Raw genomic sequence first — 17,409 nt, forward strand, 5'->3', positions numbered from 1 at the left:
GTAGTTTCGTTTTCACTGAAGGTGGATGAAGACGGACCTTCTGGCTGAAGATCTTCTAGAAGAGCTTCAGAAAAGGTAGCAGTGCTCTCAGATTGTCTCAGGTGTGACTGTAGTGTTGTGTTTCTCTCTGTTAGTGATTCTGATCTTCAGTATCCAGCAGATTTACGTGTTTTTTCGTCAAAAACTTCACAAAGGCGCGTGATCGTTTCCGGTGTAGTGTGTAGTGGTGGTGGTGGTGGTGGTGGTGGATGGCGCAGTTCTTCATCTGAACAGAAAGTGTGTGTGCGTGCGTGTGTGTGTGTGTGAGTGTGTGAATTTTAGTATAAAGGTGGATCAGTAAAGTTTACAGTGTAAAGCAGATCAGGTCTGACTGTGGGGGAAGAGTCGTTATGGCTTCAGTGTTTGAGGAACTGAAGGAACATGATGGTAGAAAAGCAGCGGAAGCTGCAGTAACGCGGTCTGACCTGAAGGTGGCGCATGGGTTTTAATTGCGCAGAGAGAAAATAACGGTCCCAGAGCAGAGAGTAGTTTCGGTTTCTCTGCAGGTGGATGAAGACGGAGGTGAAGAACTTCTAGAAGAGCCTCAGAAAAGGAAGCAGTGATCTCAGTTTACCTCGGATGTGACTTTAGTGATGTTGTTTTATGAAAGGGGGTTTAATTGAGATTGGGTCACGCGGACAGCTGGGGGGACTTTTATAGATAATGTGGATAAATGGGGGGGGGGGGGGTATTTTATATATGTGATGAAAATGGAATAGAAGGGAATGTGTCTGAAAGGGTTTGTTACATAGGTATTTAATGGTAAGGCACAGGATTTGGACCATTCAGTCATTTTTAATAGTTTAAATGGGTTCTTTTATTGAAGGTGGGTTTTGTAAGAACAGCAGAATGCAGTCTGTCTATAGACTAATGTTATGCTGGGTGTATGAGGTCTGAATTCCTTTTATTTTTACATTCTGACGTATTGCTGTGGCTAATGTTTCTATGAATATGGCAAATAAATGAGGAGCGAGAGAGTATCTTTGGATAGTCAAAGTATTGCCCCATAGTATTGGTTACGGTGGCCATGATTCCCTAAAACCTAATCTGTGTAATTTAGCAAATAAAAATGTCAAACCTTACTTTATGAAAGGTTTGATGCTTTGTAAAATTCTTCAGTGGATAGTGGTTCTTCTAGTGTCTGCTTTTGTTTTTCTGTTTAATATTTTTTATCTTCCAGTTTTGGTTTGTGAGTTCTGCAATATCTCTCCAGTTGGGTCTTTAATAACGGGATTATTGTTTTTTTTTATTTGCTTTGATTTATTAATGTATTCAAAGTTTTAATGTTTTAGTTTTTGCAGTAGAAATTTGGTTCTTTCATTGATTCATTAAGTGCTCTAATGTTCGATGCTCTAAATTTTCTTCACTATTCTTTTTCTTAAATGTCTTTCTGACTTCCCATATTGTTCTAACTGAGGAGTCTGGGGAGTCATTTGTATCTAGGACGGATGCCTATTCTTATTTGATGTTAGTGGAGAATTCAGGATCGGTAGATAAGGATGTGTGCACAGGTGCATGGTCACTTACAGCAGTGGGTGAATTTGTGTATGTGTGATGTTCAGATGAACTGAATTGCTCATTAGAAAGAACTATGTGGGATTCCTTTTGTGTTTGGGTGTTTTGGTCGCCCAAACTTCGGTAAGACCAGAATCGCTCTTGATGTGTTTTATTGTTTCTGTAGTCTTCCCACTGTGAGTGGTTCTTGAATGGGTTGTTCTGTCTAGGCCTGGATCAATAACAGTATTAAAATCCCCACAAATTATAACTGGGGAGTCTAAGAGGTTGGAAAGTTGTTAGAAAATGTTTTGGGAGAAGGTGGGATTATCAGTGTTAGGGCCATAGATATTTACAGTAGTCACTGTATTGCTGTCCTTTCTAGGTCTTCCTCATGTGATGCATAGTATGTCAGTGGACCATTAAAACAAGCTGAAAATGAATTCTCACACATGGCTGAAGAAACACCAAATGTTGAAGCATGTTTACAGGTGCTGTTGAACATCCTGCATGGTCCTGCCGAGGTGCAGCCTGGATGCTGTATTTGAGCCATTATCGTGTGGTGGTACCGAAATGACTAGGACTGGTTAAGTTGTCTCTGCTGAGAAGTTCAAAATGAGCTTGTTCAGTCCTCACTTCAGTGTCAAGCACATGTGTTTCAGCTCTGTTTTTACTTTCAGTCCGAGTCATACTTTTCACAGTGACTGAAGATGTGACTCAAAACCATTTTCTTATGTCCATTAAGCCACTAAGCTTAAAATGCTAAGTGTTTCTGGATAACTACTAAGGGTTGCAGACTGTTGGGCATTGCAATTTAAATTTCATAATGAAAAACTGGATTGGAATTGAGTTAGGCTTGGGGTGTTGGTCATCCTCTTGTCCTTCATCAGTGGTCACAGGATGCTGCCCACAGGATGCTGTTGGCTGGACATTTCTGGTTGGTGGACTGATCTCAGTCCAGCAGTGACGCTGAGGTGTTTAAAAACTCCAGCAGCACTGCTGTGTCTGATCATCCTCGTACCAGCTCTGTGGTGGTCCTGTGGGGTTCTGACCATTGAAGAACAGAGTGAAAGGAGGCTAATAAAGTATGCGGATAAAGATGGACTACAGTCTGGAATTATAGAACTGCAAAGTGCTCATAGAAACAAGGAGGTGGTGTTAATGTTATGGCTTATCAGAGCATGTCCACTGTATTGGACAATTCGTGAAATGGTTTTAATAGACAACCGATTGGGGAACTGATGTGGTTGTCATTAAATACTTACACAGTTAGTGACTGGACATGGACGTCCAGTCAGGGGTCATTCTGTGATCCTGTGTCTGCTTCAATCTATTATCTGTTGCTGGGTAGTACATGTTGTAAGGGCAGTGAGTGGTCATAGTGTGCAGTGATTCTATCAGCGTATACTCTGCAATCCTCTGAATCGATGAATTACTTTAATGATCTGTCCACCGCCTTGATGTGTTTTTTTCCTCTTGGATTCTCTCTTCCTCTCATAGGTTGAAGCTTTTTTACTAACTCAAGATTTGGATCATCTACAGAAGATGCTGAAAGGTAAGAACACCTTTTTCTCTATTGATTCCTTCATTTAGTAAACACTAGTGAATTATACTGGAAAAGGTACATTTATATGAATGAACTCTTTACAGGGAGCAGTTCTCCTCTGTGTGATTGTGGAGAGTAAACATTCTATAATGGAGCTTCATCAGTCCAGCAATGGAGGAGGAACCTCTGACCCAAGGTAAGAGTTTCCATCAGCATTTAGAGGAGTAAATACTGTCTCTTACACTCAGACTAAATAAAGTATTTACTGAACACTTTACTCTCATTGTACCTTGAGAACCCAGCTGTGTGTCTAAGAAGCTTAAAAGGTCAATAAAATCTCTTCCTGTTTTCAGCAGTGGAGGAGGAGAACCCAGCTGTGTGTCTATGAAGAGTGACCGGTCTATGGATTATCCTCCTGGTTTCAGCAGTGGAGGAGGAAGACCCAGCTGTGTGTCTATGAAGAGTGACCGGTCTATGGATTATCCTCCTGGTTTCAGCAGTGGAGGAGGAAGACCCAGCTATGCGTCAGAAAAAAGCAACAGTAGTGGAGCTGCACCGTCTGACTCAGAGTGAGTTATTGTGTTTTTGGTCTCAGGCAATATAACTGCTACTACATAAAGCGCATACACACACACACACACACACACAGTTACATGACTGACTTTAAACCTCACCAGGACAATCCAGCACGTCCAGTTATAACTCTATCATTCAGTCAGAGGACACTTATCACTTAATGTGCAGAGAAATTTTATTAGGTCTTGTCCAATACTCATGGTCAAAAGACATAGAGGATTGCCGGATTGCTGAAGTGGTTTTCAGCCTAAATATGTTCCAAAAACACACAAAAGTAAACATCAAAAACAGCTGAAATTTCTAAATCAGTAAAACACACCAACATGACGTAATGTGCATGTGAATATTCATTTCATAAATTATAGCTTTAATGTGGCACAAACTCAAATGTTTTCAATGCAATTGTTTTATGATACATCACATGACCCTATGCAATCAGAAAAGCTAATGAATAAGAATAAACTTGCTGCAAAGAAACTATGAATACATATAAAACCTGCTTTTCTTTATAAGCAGTGTGGCATCACTTTTCCAGCAGCAGAACTGTGTACTCTCTGCCAGGTTAAACAGTACATGGAGGAGTCGAATCTCCCCAGCAACTTTGGGCACTAAACGTTTTGATTCCTTAAGCAGTAAGACTTGTCTTTGCTCGTTGCACAGTGATATTTCAAGGCTTAGTAAAAGGCCCCAAACTGGTCACTTATACAGTCTAAATGTCTGTCTTCCCAAACGAAGCTACACATGAATCTTCAAACCAAATAACACAATTTTCCTTACTGTGCATCATTTGTACAGTGTGTGTTGCGGTGCATTGTGGGATTGTTACAGTGCACTGAAAATTCGGCCCTACATTTTCGGACACCACTACAAAATGACAGAACCCCAAAATAGTGCACTAAATAGTGACTAGGGCACAGCTTCATGTATCTGTATATTAGCTACTCCAACATTACATTTATACTTTACAGGCATGTCAAATCAAATATAGGTGGCTAAAACATGTAGGGTTTATAGCAGGTGCCATCTCTGGCATTGTGAATGATGCTCATCCCTGTAAATCATGGGATCTGAGACCCCCTCACAGTTCTGATCAGGAGTATTTATCTACTATGAACTTGTACTGAGTAATTCATTACAGTTCTGAGTAATCACAGTTCTAGACCTGGATTTCAGGGTTGACTGGCACAGAGGGGGGCTAATAATAGATGGGCTGTAACTGAACACCCATATAGTGCAGTAATGTGATGTGTGTTTCTGATAAAATGGCCAGCAAGAGTAGATACAAAGTAGGTGAACATGAACTGAACACAGTCTGAGATAAAATGTAATTTAGTAAAAATGTTAACTGATGTGTAATTCAGTAGTTTGATATTTAGTGTTTCTGATGTTTGTGTTAATGTGTTTGGACCCCATCAGGAAGAGCTCCAGAGAAGCAGCACCACACACTCACACTTTGCTGGGGGGAACTGGACCCCCGCTGCCGGATTCTCACCAATCAGTGGACGATGTCCTGCACAGAGTCATAAAGAAACATAAAAGCAGCATGAAGAAGAAGTACGAGAGCTTATTTGAGGGAATCAAAACAGAAGAGAATAGAACCCTCCTGAACAGGATTTACACACAGCTCTACATCATAGAGGAAGAGAGTAAAGGAGTGAATGAAGAACATGAGGTTCTACAGATGGAGAAAACACCCAGGAGACACAGAGAAGATACTCCAATCAACTGCTCAGACATCTTTAAACCTCTATTAGGTCATAAAGGTTCAGCTCTCAGAAGTGTGCTGACTAAAGGCATTGCTGGAATTGGAAAAACTGTCTCTGTGCAGAAGTTCATTCTGGACTGGGCCGAGGGAACAGCCAATCGGGATGTAGATTTCATGTTTGTTCTTTCGTTCCGGGAGCTGAACTTGATTAAAGACCATCAGTACAGTCTTCATAGACTTCTGTGTGACTTCCATCCTGAGCTTAAAGACCTGGATCCAAAGATCTATGAGAAGATCAAAGCTGTGTTGATATTTGATGGTCTGGATGAAAGCAGAATTCCTCTGAACTTTGAGGAGTGTGAGAAAGTATCTGACATCACCGTGACATCATCAGTGGGTGTGTTGATGACAAACCTCATCAAAGGAGATCTGTTTCCCTCTGCTCTAATCTGGATAACCTGCCGACCAGCAGCAGCCAAACAGATCCCTCCTAAACACATCAACCATGTGACGGAAATCCAGGGATTCAACGACCCACAGAAGGAGGAGTATTTTAGAAAGAGGATCAGTGACCAAGACCAAGCCCAGAAAATCATCTCCCACATTAAGACAGTGAGGAGCCTCCACATCATGTGCCTCATTCCCGTCTTCTGCTGGATCTCAGCCACTGTGCTTCAGAGACTCATCAAACAACGTCACTCAGAAATCCCTAAAACTCTGACTGAAATGTACTCCCACTTCCTGATCAATCAGACCAACATGAAGAACCAGAAGTATGAGGAGAAAGATGAGAGAGACCCACACAACCTGCTGGAATCCAACAGAACCGAGCTTCTGAAACTGGCTGAACTGGCTTTTAAACAGCTGATGAAGGGCAATGTGATATTCTATGAAGAGGACCTGAGAGAGAGCGGTATTGACGTCACTGAGGCCTCAGTGTATTCTGGGGTTTTCACTGAGATCTTTAGGGAGGAATGTGTGCTTTTCCAGAGGAAGGTCTACTGCTTTGTTCATCTGAGCTTTCAGGAGTTCCTGGCTGCTGTTTATGTGTTTCACTGCTTTGAGAGCGAAAAGATGGAGAAACTACAGTGTTTTATACAGCTGGATGATCTGCTGAAGAGAGCTGTGGATAAAGCTGTAGAGAGTCAGAATGGACACCTGGATCTTTTCCTCCGTTTCCTGCTGGGCATCTCACTGAAGTCCAATCAGAGACTTTTACAGGGTCTACTGACACACACACACACACACTCAGAGAAAACCACTGAGTACATCAAGAGTAAAATCAAAGGAGATCAAATATCTTTTCCTACTGAGAGATCCATTAATCTGTTTCTCTGTCTGTCTGAAATGAAGGACCAGTCTCTCTCCAGAGAGATTCTGGAGTATCTAAAATTAGAGAAACACTCAGAAGAGAAGCTCTCTCCTGGACAGTGTTCAGCACTAGCCTACATGCTTCTGACCTCAGAGGAGGTGCTAGAGGAGCTGGACCTGAAGAAATACAACACATCAGAGGAGGGTTATAGGAGACTGATCCCAGCTGTGACTGTCTGCAGAAGAGCTGTGTGAGTATCTAAAATTAACATCTGTGTAGAACATCTGTATTTGAATGTTGATGGTTGAGTAGAAACATTGACCTCATATCAGTTAGATTACAGGAACATTTCATGAGCACTGTTTTTATATTCTTTATTTATTTTTAGTCAGATTGATTTGTATGTTTCATCAGTTGTCTTGTAAGAAAGTGTTTACATTCAGTTCAGTTGAACTGAAGAGTAGGTTGCACCCATTACTTGAGTTAATTAAAAAAAGAAACATTAAATACTTTAATAAATTGTGTTTTGAGTTGTTTAGTTACCTGAAGTGGAGAATGTTCATTTGATGGTGTAAAACCTTTACATTGACACTTTTGGCTGTTGAGCTTTGGTTTAGATTTGGGTAAACATTGTAACATTGCACAACAGGCATACTAAACGTAAGTACATCCAAGATCTGTGAAACACAGATTTACAATATATTCATTAAAGAGTACTTGGGCAGATACACACACACTCAGTGATTCCTTAGTTGTTATGATGATCGATCTTTGATCAAATATTTCTATATCAGCACTTCTTCCTCTGGGTTTAATTAACTGGAACCCTTTTGCCCTTTCTTAAAGTTAAATCTTTCTTGAAGTTGTTCATAAATCACTAAGATTAATTTATATCAGGAAACACAGAACTAAGCAATCAGACTCTGCAGTCCTTTTCTTAACGGCTAAATGCAGATTATGGTCAGGGCAAATGCCAAAGGATGGTTAATTCATACAGTTCATAACACCCTATATGCACTCTTGTAATCTTCATGTGTTATGAACTCTATGAACTAACCATCCTTAGAGCATTTGCCCTAACCATAATCTGCACAGTCTGATCCATTTGTTAGTGCAGATCTCTAACACAGTTGGTGGTGTCCACTTTGTTTGCTCTTTAGGTGTCATAAAATACCAAGGTAGGTTTTTCCATCAAAAGTCTTTCCATTTTCTTGAACTAGTGGTAGGAATCTTTTTCGCCTTGTAATTCAGTTGTGAAATAGTTTCATGATTGTAAACTGAATAAATCTCAATTTTCCAATCTGTAATTCTCTTTTAATTCCTGCAAACAATTTATATCTGTCAAACTGGGATTGAATGTATTTTCAACAAACCAAATTAAGACTTGTATGTATCTTTGTAATTTCCATTGTTTAATTAAATCAAACCATGTAGGCTCTGTTAAGCTTTGTAATTTGTAAGTTTCATATTTCCAATAGGGGACTGAACTGGGAATTGTTGGTAATGTCTATCCACTGTTCCCATTGTATTGTAGACTAATGGATCACATTATTAAATGAATTTATTTATAGTTTTTTAGATTTTGTCTTTTTAAGGCTGTCCCATCCAATTCTAGCACTTTCTGAAAAAATTCAAGCATGCATTACAGGGCTGTACATTTTTATAGTTGTGTATATATTAGTGTTGTCTTGCTGTAGAGTAATTACCTGAACCTGACCTGAAGCATTTCAATCATTGGATGTCCTGCTGACATGTTGTGCAAATGACAAATATACCATGACTTAACTTGGTAGACATTCTGATGTTCAGCCCATGTGATATCACCACATCTAATCTATGACCATGTTTGTGTGTTGTTATTATTTTTATGAGTTTTTATTATTTATTTTATTTCTACAGACTTGCTCAGTGTTCTCTCACCAGGAATTCTTGTGGAAATCTGGGATCAGCTCTACAATCAGAAAACTCCTCCCTGAAAGAGCTTGACCTCAGTAACAATGACCTGCAGGATTCAGGAGTGAAGCTGCTCTCTGCTGGACTGAAGAGTTCACACTGTAAACTGGAGACACTCAGGTGAATCCTCTGTGAATTATATTATTAATAATAAATATTAAGATCTGAAATGTTAAGAGATCAGCATTTCTTTATCTACTGCAGGATATGAAGAAATGTCATTTTTAGGGAGGGGGGGGTACTAATTTGTGTAATTAATTTTTATGTACCTATTTTATTTTTCCTTAAAGCAAAGCAGCCTACATTTTTCTATGCGTTATATATGCAACCAACAACATTGCCATTATTGCCATTATTATGTATTACAGTTGCATACTCAGATATCATTCTATGCTGATGGCATAGTCAGAGCTAGGGACGTACCCTTTAAGCTCACCCCTTTCCAATTTGTATTGAAAATTGTTGTTTATTTAACAAAACTCATATTTAGAAATCACTAAAATACATTTTATTTGAAGGTAAAGAACTAAAGTACCAAACCTTTTTACAAAATACATGAATTATTCCATTCACAGTGGAGAGTCATTCAAACAAATTGTCTTGTAGGATTATCAAAATGTAAAAAAAAATCTTTTTTTTTTTTTTTTTTTTTTTACACATTTTTTCTTAATTTTAGTTATATTTAGAAGTAAATTTGGTGCTTTTACCCCACTGTTCCCATTGTATTGTAGACTAATGGATCATGTTAGTCTACAATTGAATTAATTTATAGTTTTTTTGATTTTGTCTTTTTAAGGCTGTCCCATCCAATTCTAGCACTTTTATAGTTGTGTATATATTAGTGTTGTCCTGCTGTAGAGTAATTACCTAAACCTGACCTGAAACATTTCAATCATTGGATGTCCTGCTGACCTGTTGTGCAAATGACAAATATACCATGACCTACCTTGGTAGACATTCTGATGTTCAGCCCATGTGATATCACCACATCTAATCTATGACCATGTTTGTGTGTTGTTATCATTTTTATGAGTTTTTATCATTTTTTTTTTATTTCTACAGACTTGCTCAGTGTTCTCTCACCAGGAATTCTTATAAAAATCTGGGATCAGTTCTACAATCAGAAAACTCCTCCCTGAAAGAGCTGGACCTCAGTAACAATGACCTGCAGGATTCAGGAGTGGAGCTGCTCTCTGCTGGACTGAAGAGTTCACACTGTAAACTGGAGACACTCAGGTAAATCTTCTGTTAATTATATTATAAATAATAAATATTAAGATCTGAAATGTTAAGAGATCAGCATTTCTTTATCTTCTTCAGGATATGAAGAAATGTCATTTTTAGGGAGGGGGGGTACTAATTTGTGTAATTAATTTTTATGTACCTATTTTATTTTTCCTTGTTTATTTAACAAAAGTCATATTTAGAAATCACTAAAATACATTTTATTTGAAGGTAAAGAACTAAAGTACCAAACCTTTTTACAAAATACATGAATTATTCCATTCACAGTGGAGAGTCATTCAAACAAATTGTCTTGTAGGATTATCAAAATGTAAAAAAAAATCTTTTTTTTTTTTTTTTTTTTTTTTTTTTTACACATTTTTTCTTAATTTTAGTTATATTTAGAAGTAAATTTGGTGCTTTTACCCCACTGTTCCCATTGTATTGTAGACTAATGGATCATGTTAGTCTACAATTGAATTAATTTATAGTTTTTTTTATTTTGTCTTTTTAAGGCTGTCCCATCCAATTCTAGCACTTTTATAGTTTATAAATATTAGTGTTGTCCTGCTGTAGAGTAATTACCTAAACCTGACCTGAAGCATTTCAATCATTGGATGTCCTGCTGACATGTTGTGCAAATGACAAATATACCATGACTTAACTTGGTAGACATTCTGATGTTCAGCCCATGTGATATCACCACATCTAATCTATGACCATGTTTGTGTGTTGTTATTATTTTTATGAGTTTTTATTATTTATTTTATTTCTACAGACTTGCTCAGTGTTCTCTCACCAGGAATTCTTGTGGAAATCTGGGATCAGCTCTACAATCAGAAAACTCCTCCCTGAAAGAGCTTGACCTCAGTAACAATGACCTGCAGGATTCAGGAGTGAAGCTGCTCTCTGCTGGACTGAAGAGTTCACACTGTAAACTGGAGACACTCAGGTGAATCCTCTGTGAATTATATTATTAATAATAAATATTAAGATCTGAAATGTTAAGAGATCAGCATTTCTTTATCTACTGCAGGATATGAAGAAATGTCATTTTTAGGGAGGGGGGGGTACTAATTTGTGTAATTAATTTTTATGTACCTATTTTATTTTTCCTTAAAGCAAAGCAGCCTACATTTTTCTATGCGTTATATATGCAACCAACAACATTGCCATTATTGCCATTATTATGTATTACAGTTGCATACTCAGATATCATTCTATGCTGATGGCATAGTCAGAGCTAGGGACGTACCCTTTAAGCTCACCCCTTTCCAATTTGTATTGAAAATTGTTGTTTATTTAACAAAACTCATATTTAGAAATCACTAAAATACATTTTATTTGAAGGTAAAGAACTAAAGTACCAAACCTTTTTACAAAATACATGAATTATTCCATTCACAGTGGAGAGTCATTCAAACAAATTGTCTTGTAGGATTATCAAAATGTAAAAAAAAACCTTTTTTTTTTTTCTTTACACATTTTTTCTTAATTTTAGTTATATTTAGAAGTAAATTTGGTGCTTTTACCCCACTGTTCCCATTGTATTGTAGACTAATGGATCACGTTAGTCTACAATTGAATTAATTTATAGTTTTTTTGATTTTGTCTTTTTAAGGCTGTCCCATCCAATTCTAGCACTTTTATAGTTTATAAATATTAGTGTTGTCCTGCTGTAGAGTAATTACCTAAACCTGACCTGAAGCATTTCAATCATTGGATGTCCTGCTGACATGTTGTGCAAATGACAAATATACCATGACTTAACTTGGTAGACATTCTGATGTTCAGCCCATGTGATATCACCACATCTAATCTATGACCATGTTTGTGTGTTGTTATTATTTTTATGAGTTTTTATTATTTATTTTATTTCTACAGACTTGCTCAGTGTTCTCTCACCAGGAATTCTTGTGGAAATCTGGGATCAGCTCTACAATCAGAAAACTCCTCCCTGAAAGAGCTTGACCTCAGTAACAATGACCTGCAGGATTCAGGAGTGAAGCTGCTCTCTGCTGGACTGAAGAGTTCACACTGTAAACTGGAGACACTCAGGTGAATCCTCTGTGAATTATATTATTAATAATAAATATTAAGATCTGAAATGTTAAGAGATCAGCATTTCTTTATCTACTGCAGGATATGAAGAAATGTCATTTTTAGGGAGGGGGGGGTACTAATTTGTGTAATTAATTTTTATGTACCTATTTTATTTTTCCTTAAAGCAAAGCAGCCTACATTTTTCTATGCGTTATATATGCAACCAACAACATTGCCATTATTGCCATTATTATGTATTACAGTTGCATACTCAGATATCATTCTATGCTGATGGCATAGTCAGAGCTAGGGACGTACCCTTTAAGCTCACCCCTTTTCCAGTTTGTATTGGAAATTGTTGTTTATTTAACAAAACTCATATTTAGAAATCACTGAAATACATTTTATTTGAAGGTAAAGAACTAAAGTACCAAACCTTTTTACAAAATACATGAATTATTCCATTCACAGTGGAGAGTCATTCAAACAAATTGTCTTGTAGGATTATCAAAATGTAAAAGAAAATCTTTTTTTTTTTTTTTTTTACACATTTTTTCTTAATTTTAGTTATATTTAGAAGTAAATTTGGTGCTTTTACCCCACTGTTCCCATTGTATTGTAGACTATAGATCACGTTAGTCTACAATTGAATTAATTTATAGTTTTTTTGATTTTGTCTTTTTAAGGCTGTCCCATCCAATTCTAGCACTTTTATAGTTGTGTATATATTAGTGTTGTCCTGCTGTAGAGTAATTACCTGAACCTGACCTGAAGCATTTCAATCATTGGATGTCCTGCTGACCTGTTGTGCAAATGACAAATATACCATGACCTACCTTGATAGACATTCTGATGTTCAGCCCATGTGATATCACCACATCTAATCTATGACCATGTTTGTGTGTTGTTATTATTTTTATGAGTTTTTGTCTTTTTTTTTTTTATTTCTACAGACTTGCTCAGTGTTCTCTCACCAGGAATTCTTATAAAAATCTGGGATCAGTTCTACAATCAGAAAACTCCTCCCTGAAAGAGCTGGACCTCAGTAACAATGACCTGCAGGATTCAGGAGTGGAGCTGCTCTCTGCTGGACTGAAGAGTCCACACTGTAAACTGGAGACACTCAGGTGAATCTTCTGTGAATTATATCATAAATAATAAATATCATGGTCTGAATTGAAATTTTTGTATTCAATAGTTATATACTTATACTTACAGTTGCTGTATAGAAATACTGGTATTGCCGTCTGCTCTGTTTCTAGGTTTTGAACATGCCACCAACAGTATTACCATCAAGGAGTATTAGAGCTGCACACTCAGATCTTTTGTGAAACTCTAGTATGACCTGCTTTTTTAACAAAACAGCACTTCTCAAACAATGAATGCTACATGTACTGTACAGTAAATTAATAATGTTTTTTTGTTCTCCAGCTAGTTTTAGTTCTGTGTAAATTTAGTCCGCCCATGTTTTTCTTAATTTCTGCAGATTGTCTGGGTGTATGGTTACAAAAGATGGCTGTTCCTCTCTGGCTTCAGCTCTGAAATCAAACCCCTCTCACTTGAAAGAACTGGATCTGACCTATAATCATCCAGGAGAGTCTGGAGTAAAGCTGCTGTCTGATCTACTGGAGGATCCACATTATAAACTACAGAAATTGCTGTGAGTTGTGGTCGCTGGGCCAAATTCATAAAAAACCTTGTCAGATTTAGACATTTAGAAGAAGCAGTGTTGCATTAACATGTTCTCTCATTCATGACAGTAACTGAAAATAGCTTCACCCGTTTATAGTCCGATCTGGAAGATTCACTGGGAAATGGTGAATTAATGAATAAATGATTTAGAAAATGGGCTACTTTTATTTTCCTCTGCAGTGGGTTTTCAAAAGTGAAACAAAATAAATTTGACACACAGTCCTATTTTATGTTGCTCCTGAGTGATGTGGCTGTTTAAGCGTTATCCCATCATCAGGAGATTGCCAGCTCCGCAGTGATACCATGGCTAGGAATCCAAGAAAGCACAATTGACCTCGCTCCCTCTCTCCTCATCACTAAGCACGATGCGTCTATTGACTGATGTAAAATTAGCAGTTAGCATTCTCTGCCGACATAACGATGGTGCTCCTACGGGATAGCAGTATGGGGTAGCAAGCTGTGGAAGTAACTGCTAACGCTAGTCTGATCTGTGGTCTGTTCAGCTTGCTGTCTCACTCTGTCTGACCCAAACTGGATTAAAGTCAACTAAAGTGTTTGTGTGGATCTGGATGCATTGGATCATTGTCCAACCACCTGGCACATTTACATTTCCAGCTCCACCATGGAGTCCTTGATGCTCTGTATCTAACAAGGTTCCCAGATCCTCACAAATCCTCCACCATCCTAAACAGTTAGGATGAAGGTCTTCTTTACACCAAACCCACCTTTACCTTCTGCTTGTGTTTGTAGTGAGATGAAAGATAAAGAACTGATTCCTCATTACTGACAGTGGATTTGGGTATTTTCAGACATTAAACTGATTTTATAGTGTTTTTCTGATTTCTGAAAGTCAGCTCTTTTCATGTGGTGGTTTTCTAATCCTCCCTTTGTTGATGAGAGATTGACTGTGTGTCATCATATTTCTACCTTAGTGAAGTCACAAATGAGCTCTTGAGAGTTCCTGAACACTCAGGTGTCTTAAATAAAGAAACAGAAATGAGAATGTTCTTCACCAACGTTCTGCTCAGAGTAATTGTAATGTGCCAGTGTTTATGACACATTATTGATACAGTTTATAAATCAATAAGGGTTACAGTTTTACTTTCATAAATAACAAAAACATTTTATCATCTTAAAGGAGTGTGTTTGTGTGTGTGTGTGTGTGTGTGTGTTTAGGTTGGAACATGGAGGGGAGATCAGGATGAAACCAGGACTAAAGAAATGTAAGATACATATAAACACACTAAACAACTAACCAACTAACCAGCTAACCAACTGAGGACAAGTAGGTTACTGGACTGCTTCAATCCATTGTTCATTTTTCACCAGCGGGAGTTTTGAAAAAGAGCCTTCACCACTTGCATTGGTCATTTAGAAATATTGACTGTAGGTCCCTTTTCCTTAATAGCTGTAGAAGGGCTGATATCTGCACATTTGCTTGAAGAATTTCATTGAATTTGCCAGTTTTATCCAAACAGTCCTGTTTAAAAAACTACTGAATGTCACTCTACGCAATACCTCCTATCCATTTCTGGAACGAATCAACCTACAAGAATAAAAACAGTAATTCTGGAAAATGCTTGATGGGGGGGGTATGAAGGGGCTCCCTTGCCAACAAATAACCAAAACTTAACTTCAAAATAAGTCAATGAGTGGACCCTAATCACTGTGTGGCCCCCAAGGCAGCAGCCTAGAGTATCCTGTGTAGTAACCCACTCCTGCTAATCAGTATTTGTGTGTGTGTGTGTGTGTGTGTGTATATATATGTGTATACAGATGCCTGTAAGATCACTCTGGACCCAAACACAGCATACACTCGTCTCTTGTTGTCTGATGGGAACAGAAAGGTGGGCAGTGTGAAAAAGGATCAGCCGTATCCGGATCATCCAGACAGATTTGAAAGTCCTCAAGTTCTGAGTGTGGAGAGTCTGACTGGACGCTGTTACTGGGAAGCTGAGTGCAGAGGGCAGTGGGCTGAAGTAGCCGTGTCTTACAGAGGAATCAAAAGGAAAGGAGACCGTGAAGACAGCTGGTTTGGATCCAATAATCAGTCCTGGAGTCTGGAGTTTGATAGGAAATATTTTGTTTTTCACAATAAAACGAGAATGTGTGAAAGTCCTCTCTCGCACCAGTCTGGAAGAGAAGGAGTGTATCTGGACTGGCCAGCCGGCACTCTGTCCTTCTACAGCATCTTACCTGCCACACAAACACGGATCCACATACTTACACACTACACCACATTCACTGAGCCGCTCTACGCAGGGTTTAGGGCTAGTTATTACTCCTCAGTGCGTTTGTATAAGATAGAATAAACACAGGATCTGGACTAATGACGGTGTGGTTATGGTGGTGTGAGAGTCTGTCATTCTGACTCTGTTCTTTAACTCTTTCAGTACAGTCTGTCATTCTGACTCTTTCAGGACAGTCTTTTGTTCTGACTCCCTTCTTTAACTCTTTCAGGACAGTCTATCGTTCTGACTCCCTTCTTTAACTCTTTAACTAAGTGTTTAGTTTGAAGCTACAATAAAGACTTATTTCATGTTTGTGAGGTTGTGTTTCTCATGTTGGAGGTGTTAAACAGTGGGAGTGCTCTGCTGTACATGAAACATGTCAGGACACACTTTAGTGTTTATACTTAACCGAACAGAAATCAAAGACTTTTGTGTTACTTTTATTTTCTGTATTTAATATAATTGCTTTAATGTTCAAGGTCAAGCATGAAACCTGTTTTAATTAAATGTTTATAAATTTCTGTTATGACAGACCTTAATTGGTGTCAAAATGCAGTATTTGTTTTGAATCATTTAAAGAAGCAAAAGCAAGAATAGTTTCAAATGTGTGTGTGAGATATTGGTTGAGCAAAAATACTTTTTTTAAACCTACAAATTAAGCAGTTTAACCAGCCTTATTCAACTCAAGTTACGTTTGTGTCCAGTGTGGAACAATGCAACGCAAGCTCCATCATACTAATACTGTGATTTGGATGATCTGGGTAAATACTGCACTTAATAATATATCCAATAATATATCTCTGTTATTTTTTAAATTACATTTGTTTGCATTTCAAAAAATTGTAATAAATGTATGGAATGCTTTTGTTGTCAAATCTGAATGATTTATTTAGTTCACGTTTACCTTTATTTTTAGCTCATATCATAAAGTTGATAAATGTTGTGCTTCTTGGTGCTGTGGCTGTAAAAGCAGCCATTGTTCTAGGGGATAGGGGACTGGTGGTATTTAAGCATGTTGCCAGTATGTTGATGATTTCTTCCCAGAAATGTTTAATGGGTGTGCAAAGCCACATGGCATGGGTGTAATTATCTGTGGTGTTTTGTGTGCAGTATGGGCAAATTTCAGAAGAGCTGGTGAATCTCATTTTAACCATCTTCTGTGCAGTGTAGTGTGTTCTGTGAAGGGCTTCATGTTGTATGAGCTGCAGATTAGTGCTTGTGATTATGTGGAATTGATCTAGAAATCTGCTCTGTGTGTGACGGATAGATCTTCTTCCTGTTGCTTAAATGGTATTTTTGTTATTTATAAATTTATAAACAGTTATTTTTTGGTCTGGTTTTGGGATTATTTTGTATATTTTGATAGAGGTTTATTTAGAGAGGATATTGCAGGAGATAAGTCTAATGTATTTTCAGTCACATTGATTTTGGAGCTCTGTAAAGATTTTAGCTGGTGGAATTTGAGGAAATGATTACTGCCTGTGACATAATTTAGAATCCATATTCTGAATAAAATATGAGAGTGATAGCAGGGTGTTGTTGTGGAATATGTGTTTAACATATTTGCTAAGCCCTAAATCTCCCATTTGGAAAG

General features: G+C 37.8%; 1 protein-coding gene across 3 annotated transcripts; it reads left to right on the forward strand.

Moving 5' to 3' along the window:
- Positions 1 to 8: 8 nt before the first annotated feature.
- LOC140565016 (NACHT, LRR and PYD domains-containing protein 3-like) lies at positions 9 to 16,678 on the forward strand. Of its 3 annotated transcripts, none has more exons than XM_072690752.1 (13): positions 9 to 75; positions 3,034 to 3,088; positions 3,184 to 3,275; positions 3,433 to 3,648; positions 5,072 to 6,922; positions 8,572 to 8,745; positions 9,688 to 9,861; positions 10,628 to 10,801; positions 11,734 to 11,907; positions 12,846 to 13,019; positions 13,379 to 13,552; positions 14,761 to 14,807; positions 15,361 to 16,678. In XM_072690752.1, exons 3-13 carry the CDS (start codon positions 3,229 to 3,231, stop codon positions 15,894 to 15,896), a joined length of 3,741 nt encoding a protein of 1,246 aa, XP_072546853.1. In that variant the 5' UTR covers positions 9 to 75; positions 3,034 to 3,088; positions 3,184 to 3,228; the 3' UTR covers positions 15,897 to 16,678. The 3 variants fall into 3 exon arrangements, with proteins under 3 accessions (XP_072546853.1, XP_072546854.1, XP_072546855.1); XM_072690753.1 differs by having other exon boundaries at positions 3,436 to 3,648; XM_072690754.1 differs by lacking the exon at positions 12,846 to 13,019.
- The last annotated feature ends 731 nt before the right edge of the window (positions 16,679 to 17,409 follow it).

The sequence above is a fragment of the Salminus brasiliensis genome, chromosome 11, assembly GCF_030463535.1.
Source record: "Salminus brasiliensis chromosome 11, fSalBra1.hap2, whole genome shotgun sequence".
Taxonomy (NCBI): domain Eukaryota; kingdom Metazoa; phylum Chordata; class Actinopteri; order Characiformes; family Bryconidae; genus Salminus; species Salminus brasiliensis.

Bases quoted from the DNA above. Each gene is read 5' to 3' on its own strand.
- LOC140565016 (XM_072690752.1), top strand. From the start codon at position 3,229: ATGGAGCTTCATCAGTCCAGCAATGGAGGAGGAACCTCTGACCCAAG. The intron at 11,908-12,845 runs GTGAATCCTCTG...TTATTTCTACAG, and splicing joins TGTAAACTGGAGACACTCAG to ACTTGCTCAGTGTTCTCTCA. The intron at 13,553-14,760 runs GTGAGTTGTGGT...GTGTGTGTTTAG, and splicing joins TATAAACTACAGAAATTGCT to GTTGGAACATGGAGGGGAGA.